Below are 10,849 nucleotides of genomic sequence, written 5' to 3' on the forward strand. Positions count from 1 at the left end.
TTTTATGTAAGTGCATTAAATATAATTAATTTAAATCACACAGAGAAGCCTAGCTGCTGTAATTATACATGGTACAGAAACGTCGAGTGACAAAGGGGCTTATTTATATGAAACTTCTAGGATTCTCCCTTTATAAATTTAAGATAAGAAAAGTAATTTTAAATTAAAGAGGTGTTGGAATCTTTGAGAGCAGATATTTCTGATTATGGGAGTTTGCTTTATATTATTTTTTAAATGTACCTTGAACTGAAAAAAATACTATTTATTCATTAGCATCTCTTTCACTGAATTAAAGAGAGAAATTCACAATTTAAATAGAATTGATTTTGAGAATTGTATTGATGCTGTATGTGGCCATTGTTGTTTTGGGAACTGTCAAAATTAGTTCCCAACCATACTTCATTAAGCCTATATGATATGTTTTTCTACCAGTGGTAATGGAAAAAGGCATGGGTGGTTTTGAAATATCAGTGTGCCTGTACTTAAATTGTATTAACTCTGGATTTCATTTTTTTTTTCTTAATGGTAACTGTTATAACAAAGTTGGAAGTCATGTAAAAGAGACATATGAGTCCTAAATTTGGATGACGTGAGAAGGGGATTGCCCATATTTTTTTCTATGAAGACTGCAGTTTAATATGGTCAGACTCCTTTTCAGCTGGAAAAGCCAGTTCTGATGGCTGTGGGAATACATTTGGGAAATACTGAGCGTTTAACTAGAATTATTTCCCAAATTAGTCTTATGGAAACTGAAACCATGAAAAGAGTATTATAAGAAACAGTACACTGGATCAGGAGGGCTATGTATGTGTAAATAATAGATTGCAACCTCAATATGCATGTTTTTGTATTGTATATTTACAGAATCTTGAGCTTGGTAAAATAAAGGTTAACACTTTTTAGTGCAGCCCTGTATTGCTTAGTATCTGAAGCAGTAATTAAAGTTCTGTGATATGATTAGATGTGTTTATGCTCAGAATTTATGTTGGTTGGGATCCAAAGAGCTGTTTGTGAATATCCTCTTCACACTACAGCCCTTTTTTCCTGCCCTGCCCTTCCCCACACACACAAAGATCCCTCTCCAGAAAGTCAAGCTACCCTTTGGAGCTGCCTTGAACATGGTGCTGAAGGAGATAGAAACAGAAATGGATAGCAGGAGAGCCCCAATGCATGAAGAAGTGCTTGGGTACAGCTAACACGCACTGTTCTCTTTGGATGCTGTCTGTTATGCTTGATGCTTTGTCAGTATGATAGCTCAGTTGTTTCTTTTTATGTTGGAAATATGTTTTTCTTTTTTCTTTTTCAGGCTTTGAATTGTATTCCATGGTGCCTTCTATCTGCCCTCTAGAAACTCTCCATAACTCCTTGTCATTAAAGCAGGTGGATGACTTCCTAGCCTTCATTGCCACTTCTTCTTCATGTGACAGTCTTCCACAGATATCCCTTTGTAATTATCTCCATATTTTCTGCTTTTCAAACAACCAAAAACTGCTAAGCATAGGCAGTCTGTTAAAATAGTTATGTTTTCTGATATATGACTTGTAATTACTCTCAAATTTAATCAAATAAGTATCTCCTTCCCACCCCCCACCCCCCATGAACAGGCATAGTACTGCATCACCTATGATGCCACTGCCTTCTTGGTTGTACTTGAAGTAAAGAAAATGCAATTGAACATTTGTTGGTCACACATTATGTTTAGAAGACCTAGTTTGTCTTGCATGCTGTGTGGAATATCTTCTTATTAACTAGTCTCATTTGTACAATCGTTATGATCCACAGGAGTATATCCAGTAAAGCTTTTATACTGTGTCCCATCCATCTCTGTGCTATAAGGTTTATTTTAAACTCAGAAAATCTTCAGATAGAGTTAGTGAAGGTAAGAGGTTGATGAAACCTCTGCTATTCACATAACTCCTCTTTTTATCTGAAACATCTGCCTTGGGCTTAACAACCCCTCTAACCAGGTCAGTCTATTGTTTTATTTGAAATGTTGGCTCCTGGATTTTTTAAAATAGTTCTGTCACTGAAGGTTAATATTTGTCATGTGTATGAATACTAATTTCAGTCTAGTGACATAATGTTTAGGTTTTTATAAATTAATTTGTTGAAAGAGTTTTTTATCCATTCTAAAGAAACATTGATAAATAGTAATATTGGGGAAAATACATTCATATTATCATTCATACTGTATAACATGAAAACATCTTAAAACAAATGTTAATACTTGTATCAAAAAGTATATAATGTATGATTTTTAATGTAGAACAGGCTTTCTCAACCAGGGTTTCTTGATGGCCCTGGAAAGATTTCCTAAATGGGTGGGAGTTGTTTAATTGTAATATATTTTTAAAAATTTGTTAAACTTTTATCGGGTGATATGATCATATATGGTCATGTCAATCTGCCTCCCCTCCCCCCAAATGGCCAATAATTGGCCTGAAGGGGGTAGAAAGGGGGGGCTAGGTGGACATGTTCCCCAACCATATTCTGCAAAGTCGTACCACTTCTGGGGTTTCTCGATACATGAAGAATGTTTCAGGGGTTTCTCAATGGTAAAATAGTTGAGAAAGGCTATTGTACATGGCAATGGAAGAGACAATGACTTTGTTTAAAATTGTTTTATTGTTTTAGCTTCTCCATCATATGTGAATGCCATATCAGGAAGAAAAAGTTCTTTAAATATGTACACACCTGCTAAAATTCAGCCAACACCACTTGAAGATTTTATGGATCGGCAAACTGCAAATATATCTTCCTCAAGTAAGTAAAGTTTGAAAAACACAATTTGAATCCAAATCTGTAGCATGATTAATATACCTAAAAGAGCAAGTGATAATAAATGCAGGTTCCTTAGGAGATTTGTGGTACAATATTTGTGTGTGTTTTTATTAATTATCAAAATATATACTCAACTTTTCTAGTCTGCTCAGGACTACCATGGCATATAATAGACTTAAAATATATAATAAAAGCACATCAGAAAAATCATTAACCCCCCCCCCAAAAAAAACATCATTAAAACAAAATATGCTTACAATATAATAAAATACACATACATAATGACAATAGTGCAAACATGGAACAGGAAAGAGGGATGCTAGACAAAACAAAAAAAAGGCTTCACTAACCAACAGAAAAGCAACAATAAAGCTAGTGGTAGTGACAGCATTCCAGTTGAACTATTCAAAATCTTAAAGGACGATGCAGTAAAAGTGCTACACTCAATATGCCAGCAAATTTGGAAAACTCAACAATGGCCACAGGATTGGAAAAGGTCAGTTTACATTCCAATCCCAAAGAAGGGCAATGCCAAAGAATGTTCAAACTACCGCACTATCGCACTAATTTCTCATGCTAGCAAAGTTATGCTCAAAATCCTACAAGCTAGGCTCCAGCAATATGTGGACCGAGAACTTCCAGAAGTACAGGCAGGATTTCGAAGAGGCAGAGGAACTAGAGATCAAATTGCCAACATACACTGGATCATGGAGAAAGCTAGGGAGTACCAGAAGAACGTCTACTTCTGCTTCATTGACTATGCTAAAGCCTTTGATTGTGTGGAGCACAACAAATTGTGGCAAGTTCTTAAAGAGATGGGAATACCAGAGCATCTTATTTGTCTCTTGAGAAATTTATATGCAGGTCAAGAAGCAACAGTGAGAACTGAACATGGAATCACTGACTGGTTCAAAATTGAGAAAGGAGTTCGGCAAGGCTGTATACTGTCGCCTTGCCTATTTAACTTGTATGCAGAGCACATCATGAGAAATGCGGGATTAGAGGAGTCACAAATTGGGATCAAGATTGCAGGGAGAAATATCAACAACCTCAGATATGCAGATGATACCACTCTAATGGCAGAAAGTGAAGAGGAACTAAAGAGCCTGTTGATGCGGGTGAAGGAGGAGAGTGCCAAAGTTGGCTTGAAACTCAACATCAAGAAAACAAAGATCATGGCATCCGGCCCTCTCAATTCCTGGCAAATAGAAGGGGAAGAAATGGAGATAGTGACAGATTTTATTTTCCTGGGCTCCAAGATCACTGCAGATGGGGACTGCAGCAAAGAAATTAAAAGACGCTTGCTCCTGGGGAGGAAAGCTATGGCAAATCTAGACAGCATCCTAAAAAGCAGAGACATCACCCTGCCAACAAAAGTGCGTTTAGTCAAGGCTATGGTCTTCCCAGTTGCAATGTATGGCTGCGAAAGTTGGACCATAAGGAAGGCCGAGCGTCAAAGAATTGAGGCTTTTGAACTCTGGTGCTGGAGAAGACTCTTGCGAGTCCCTTGGACTGCAAGGCGAACAAACCAGTCAGTCCTAGAGGAGATCAGCCCTGACTGCTCCTTAGAAGGCCAGATCCTGAAGATGAAACTCAAATATTTTGGCCACCTCATGAGAAGGAAGGACTCCCTGGAGAAGAGCCTAATGCTGGGAGAGATCGAGGGCAAAAGAAGAAGGGGACGACAGAGAATGAGGTGGATGGATGGAGTCACTGAAGCAGTAGGTGCAAACTTAAATGGACTCCGGGGAATGGTAGAGGACAGGAAGGCCTGGAGGATCATTGTCCATGGGGTCGCGATGGGTCGGACACGACTTCGCACATAACAACAACAACCAACAGAAAATGGCAGTAGAGGGGAACAGAGAAGTCTCTGCAGAGAGAGATCTGAAAGGTCTTGTTGATCTATCCACCAAGGAAACTCACAAGTTGCCAGATCCACATGCACTGCAGGGGGATGGAGTGGAATTAAAATTATTAACAACCCTTATTGTGTAAATTAATTGACTCCATTATGAATAGCTGTGTAGCAGCTATTCATATCTCAGATTAAAGATTGCATTGTGGGTGTGGCTCAGTGGCAGAGTATCTGCTTGGCATGCAGAAGATTCGTGGTTCAATTCCTGGTGTCTCCAGTTAAATGGTCAGGTACTAGGTAATGTGAAGGACTACCTGGAACTCTGGAGAGCCACTGCTGGTCTGAGTAGATAATTCTGACTTGGATAGATCAGTGGTCTGATTCAGTAGAAGGCAGTGAAATGTGTTCAGTTTTATGTTTTTTAATAAGGTGTGAATTGGTTAAAATAAGTTAAGGTGGCATATGCAAAAAATGTTAAGGTGTTTTATACGCATTGACAAAGTTTGATACTTTTATTCCATTTTGTGAGTACAACAACAACATAGAAAAGATGTTGGTTATTTATTTATTATTATTTATTCTATTTCTAGCCCATTACTCTCAGAGACCGGCCCGTGGCGGGTTACATAAAAATTCAACAATGCAATAAAACCCATAAAATCCCATTAAAAACCCCAATAACAATACAATAATTCCAATAACTCCAGATGGCAAAAACCTCTTTCTTAACATAATACTTTCAGAGGCAGCATGGGGAGCCAGATGTCTAGCAACAAGATGTAGACGCTCCAGCAGGAGAGGGGACCCATAACGATTGGCTCTAGCACTGGCCCCCGACCATATATTGTACTTTGACCCGGAAGACTATATGTAACAGTGACTTTTGTGGCCTTCTATACTAAATAACAAAATTTGGCACATAAAGGTTTCATCACACTCACATACCTTGTTGATGCACTATGTATTTTGAGATGTATTTATCCTCAAAACAGTAATCAAATTCTATTAGTGGAAACAGGGTCATATTGCTCAAAGCCTGTTCAAGATTTCCTGGAAATCATGTTAATTCCTGTTACAGTTGAATGACATGTACTCATTATGGCCACCTTTTAATCTTGTAAATGTCATTCAAAAGCATTGTGTATGTTCTGCCAAGGTATTACAATCGTGGAATTAATTTCTAAATGTTCATTAATTTCCATAGCCGTTATCTCCTATATGCAAGTACAGCAAGCTGGTTATATAGATTTATCTATCAGTGAACAGTTCACCCAGAACATTTCATTGTAATATTGTGATGCATACATCGTGTTTTAGGCTGCCAACATTTTTGAAGAATGTAAAACCATGGCCATCTGTTTTTGTGTAATGTTTATAATGGACTTTGATAGTTCGGGGTAGATTTAACAACTCAAAGAAAAATCATCTTGACATACCAATGTGTTATATTTTTATCTATTTTAAATACACATCAACATGTATAACATCTTTATATTACAAGTGCCACATATATGCATTTCAGGACAGCATTTGTTTTTAATCTGCTTAATTAACAATATAATTCAGAACATCACTGAGAGGTATGGACTTAATACCTAGTTGGCTTCCCAACACACAAGTATCATCCTGGGAGAAGACAGGAGAGAGTTTCCTCCAGTCTAATACCCTGGATGAGAGACATCTGCATTTTGCTTGTAGCTTTGCTCACAACTTCAAAAGTGTTGTGTGAAAAATCCGAAGATTGTAGAACGATCCACTGGTCTGGAACATTTGCAGAAGCTCTTACTTTCTGATTGGTCTAAAATGAACCCCTTCTTCCCTTAGAACTCCTGACATATGGACTAAGATGAAGGGAATCCTTTCAACTATGAACTGTGGAATGTATGACTTGTCTCACAAGGCTGGGGGAGTAATCAGAAAAGCCTTGCGAGTCTGGAGAAACTGGAATTTTCTTATGGTTTACATTTTGTGTTCCCCTTTATCAATTCCCCTCATTTTCCTAACTGTTTGCATGGACTAAAATTTTTAAAATTGGGTCTTCAGAGAGATTGGGCTAATCTTTCCCTATGAGCCTCAGTGGATCCAGCAAACACCTGTAGTGCGTAGTATAAGCATACTTTCATGCATTATACTCACTGTGTGCCAGTTTCATTTTCTATAATATACGGATAGTCGTTGATTTAAAAGATCTTGGCCACATCTAGATCTCTTGAAAATTAATGCAGGAATATAGCTCATAACTTTAACCCAAAGTTCATTTTCTGCTGGTAGAAGAGCATTTTTGCTATTGGAAAGAAGGCTGTTTTTACTGATTTCCTTTTTCTTTCTGCAACCTTCCACATAATATCCTGTGCTGTTCTTGGGGATCATTTGATCCCTTGTGGAAGCAATTCAGGTGCAGTGAATTGTAGTGGGAGAGGAAACAGAAAACTTCTATTCCTCTTTTACTGGTTTGGGCTCACATATTTCAGGAATCAAGCCTAGATCTTCACATGTAATGTATATTTAAGCCTTTGCTAAAAAAAACAAAAACATTTTGATGGCTTATGTATTTTCCAGCATTAAACACTGTATGTTGGGAGTGGGGACTGGCATGGGTACAAGTGATGATAGTTTTTGTCACCAAACTTAAAAGCCTTAAATCTGTGGTGAAAATAATATATTATTGGGTTTTAGTGGCAACCAATGTACTTGGCATAATTCATTCTATGATACAGAATGGGGTATATGTAAATATACAAAAATAATTGAAAATACTCCCATTTGGAAATTGTTTCAGGTCTTTTAAATCTTGATTCTAGTCAAGTTTGAGAAAGGTAATTATTAGGCAATGATCTACTTTTAGTTCCATTTATTTAAGTGGGAGAAATGAACATGATTTTAAGTTCTTTTCCTTGAAATCAAAGGACTTTGGCTAGATTAAACCCATTGTATTCATACAGCCATACATACTATAAAATGGATTCTTCTGTGTTGCTTATGTCCAGGTACCATTGATCCTCCACCTCCTGATATTTAAAAGTTGCAGCATGAAAAACCAAAAGGAGGGGAAACAATACTTGCATAATGTTGGCGATTCATTTATCTTGAAGAAATGAAGCACTTCTGACAAAACTGGAAGGGCCTGTTATCACCACCTGTTGCAGTGTACATTTCTTTGTAGAAAAACAAGTTAGTTTTCAAAGACTTTTCATTTCTGTCAATGAGTTTTACTGTATAGAAAAATTATTTATGTAGTACATATATTGTATATATTCAGGTTAAGGGTGATGTCTCTGTTTCTGAAATATAAAAAACAAAGAGGTTTACATCTATAATTTAAAGGAACTGATAAGACAAACTGCACAACCTTTTTCTCATCTTTGCTTAAACACAAACAGCAAAACCAAAACAACCTAATAGATTGCTTTGTACTGCAGGAGCTGCTGGGAAGGAAAATAGACAAGAAATAGGAGAATACACATTTTTCTTGGCTGTAGCAAAGGCTGGCACAAAGGAAGGAAACCCTTTTTATTGCCATGTCATGTTAATATGGCCCCAGTAAGCAGTGATGTTTTGGAAAGCAGCCCATGAAAACAGAATGAGTGATCCCATTCACTTCTGGTATACGTGGATTTTAGATCTTGATGACAGGTGGAAAGTACTTATAATCACCAGCTAAGTAGGTCCTTTCTACTTCCTGTATCCTACACCTTAGCATAGCAGATTATTTTTGAGACACCTAAGTGCTATATAACTCATTGAGATGCCAATTATAAAGGTGTATTTAATTAATTTCAGTTCCCAGAAAATCTATACTCACTCAAATAGTGACCAACAGCATACAACAATAATCAGAAATTGACAGACCATTACATGTCTTTCCAATGAGACAAGACTAGAGAAGAAAATAAAAGAAAGTCATGCATCTCTAGAACCAGTGGCTAACCTAGGGAAATGTTCTTCTCCAGTAATAAATGTTTTGGCACAAGCCCACTTCACCCAAGTTTAAGGCCCTAATACTCCTTGACGATAAGTTTCTCTTATCTCTCCCCGACCCCCACAACAGCACCTTGTTAGGGAATAAGAACTTTTACTTTGACTCCACTTCAGATGGAACCAGATGTAAGATTCTAATCTTATGTCAATTCTTTTGCTTTGATACATCTTTACAAATGGCTTCTACAAATGTTACCTCCTCTCTTCTGTTCTGAGGCAGCTGGAATAGAACACATTACAACAATACTGGTAGTGCTTAATCAGCTGTTGTCCAAAATTCAAGTATTCCTAAGTTATGCACAGTTCTTAAGGTCCTGGCACACTTACAGTGCAATCCTATGCAGAATTAATCCACTGCATTGTCATTCTTGGCCTGGGAGCATTTTTTATTTAGATGCATTTCCAAAGAGAACATTGCTTGCTGCTTAAACATTTTTGCATTTTAAGGTATGCTGGGAAGAATTATGGGTAGCATGTCCATGAATGTCCATGCTCTTTATGTTTACACCAGACCTCAGCATTCAAATATATTTGGGTTGTTAATAGCTGTGCTTTAACATATGGGTTTTTGTCATAAACTCAAGATATTTCCTATTTATGTATTTCCTGAGATTTTCTGTTCTTTGAAAAGATGCTTTCTCCACAGGTTTCTGCAGAATATTGCTAAACAGAATAATCCACATTTGGATTAATGGACTTTATAAGGAAAAAAGAAACAGCTGGTCTGTTAACATTTCATGCTTGTTAACTTTATATATTTGCAACTAATACTACTTGTCATATTTTAAAGCTAAAGGAAATTACAGTATTACTACCTTCAAATCAACTGAACATTTGAACATTAGTCCATTATTGTTCTTTTAGTGTTTTCAGACACTAGTTAAAGACAGTTGAATATTCTCCAGTGCTGACAAAATATTTCGCAGCTGTTTTTTTTTTTTGACATGTTCATTTTTGCCAGTCATCACCTAGAGATAAATTGTACTATAGCTCCCTTTATTACCGGATAATTTATGGAATACTTACTGTTCTCTCAGATACATTTCTTATAAATACTGCAATTGATATTAAAAAATAACACATTACCAGCAATAGTTTTCTGTTAAATTTTAGGAGTCCTAGCTTCAAGTAAAATCACTAAGAATACATGCTCTTTCTTGTTCTTCTCCAGCAATTGCCTATAGAACTGATTAAACTTGCCACTGTCTTGTTGACTTTCAGTTGGTCATATCAGAAATTCCTAAATCCTATTTAAGGTACCAAATATGTAATGAGTTCATAGCTTGTCACTGCAAATATTTCATTTTCTATAATGTAAGTTTGTAATATGGACAATGTTTGTCTTGCTGACTTCTGAATGTACATGTCATGTTTATTGTTTTTCTATCAGAAAATGCTGCATTTAAAATGTGCATATCATTCCAGTCAACCAAAGCTTTTGCATAAAAGTTTGATGTGCTCTTAAATAAAAAAGAGTAAACAGCAATTACTTTGGAATCTACTTTTCTTGCTCTTAAATATAGTAGACCTTTTTCATAGCTGTAATATTATAATGGAAAATAATAAGCAACTAGAGTAGATACAAGCAGCCACTATAGTCTCTACCCTTCTTTCTTTCTTTCTTTCTTTCTTTCTTTCTTTCTTTCTTTCTTTCTTTCTTTCTTTCTTTCTTTCTTTCCCCTCCATGGGCCAACCTTCCTTATCTGCCTATGTCTTCAGTTTTCTTTGCTTCCTTCTCTCTGTCAGCCTCCCCCTGAGCAAACTCTGCATAGTTCTGCCCCCAGAGCTGAGCCCACTTGCATGGTGCTACTTATTGGAATGGGCCCAGTTATGCAGTGGGGAAACCGCATGAGCTTGTGGGAGATACCTTTTCCCTCAATCCATCTCCCCACACTATTTCCTGTTTTTCACATCCCACCAGCCTCTCCCTGTTTCATCTTTCCTTCCTACCAACCTTTTTTCTATTCCTCATCTTTAGATATATAGTTATTTAATATATCCCCTGCCTTTCTCCACAGTGGGGACTCAACACAGCTTACAACATTCTCCTCCATTTTATCTATCTTGTGAAAAAGCTTATGCTGAGAGTGTGTAATTGATCCAAGGCCACTCAGTGAGCTTCCATGGCAGAGTGTGGATTCAAACAGGTCTTCTACGCCCAAGTCAGAAATACTGTATCACATTGGTGAGGTGCTTGCTGTTGAACAGGGACATGGAGCCAGAGAAAAATGA

At 37.0% G+C, this 10,849-nt stretch overlaps 1 protein-coding gene across 15 annotated transcripts in view; it reads left to right on the forward strand.

Annotated features, from left to right (window-relative positions):
* The window catches only part of PPIP5K2 (diphosphoinositol pentakisphosphate kinase 2), a 79,408-nt gene extending 69,305 nt beyond the window's left edge, over nt 1-10,103 (forward strand). For all 15 annotated transcript variants that reach the window (XM_077347705.1, XM_077347708.1, XM_077347704.1 and 12 more), the window contains 3 exons: nt 1,307-1,447; nt 2,635-2,763; nt 7,627-10,103. In XM_077347705.1, coding sequence (XP_077203820.1) covers nt 1,307-1,447; nt 2,635-2,763; nt 7,627-7,658 — 302 coding nt within the window. In that variant the 3' untranslated portion in view covers nt 7,659-10,103. The remainder of the gene's footprint in view (nt 1-1,306; nt 1,448-2,634; nt 2,764-7,626) is intronic.
* The last annotated feature ends 746 nt before the right edge of the window (nt 10,104-10,849 follow it).

The sequence above is a fragment of the Paroedura picta genome, chromosome 7 (genome assembly GCF_049243985.1).
Source record: "Paroedura picta isolate Pp20150507F chromosome 7, Ppicta_v3.0, whole genome shotgun sequence".
Classification (NCBI taxonomy): Eukaryota; Metazoa; Chordata; class Lepidosauria; order Squamata; family Gekkonidae; genus Paroedura; species Paroedura picta.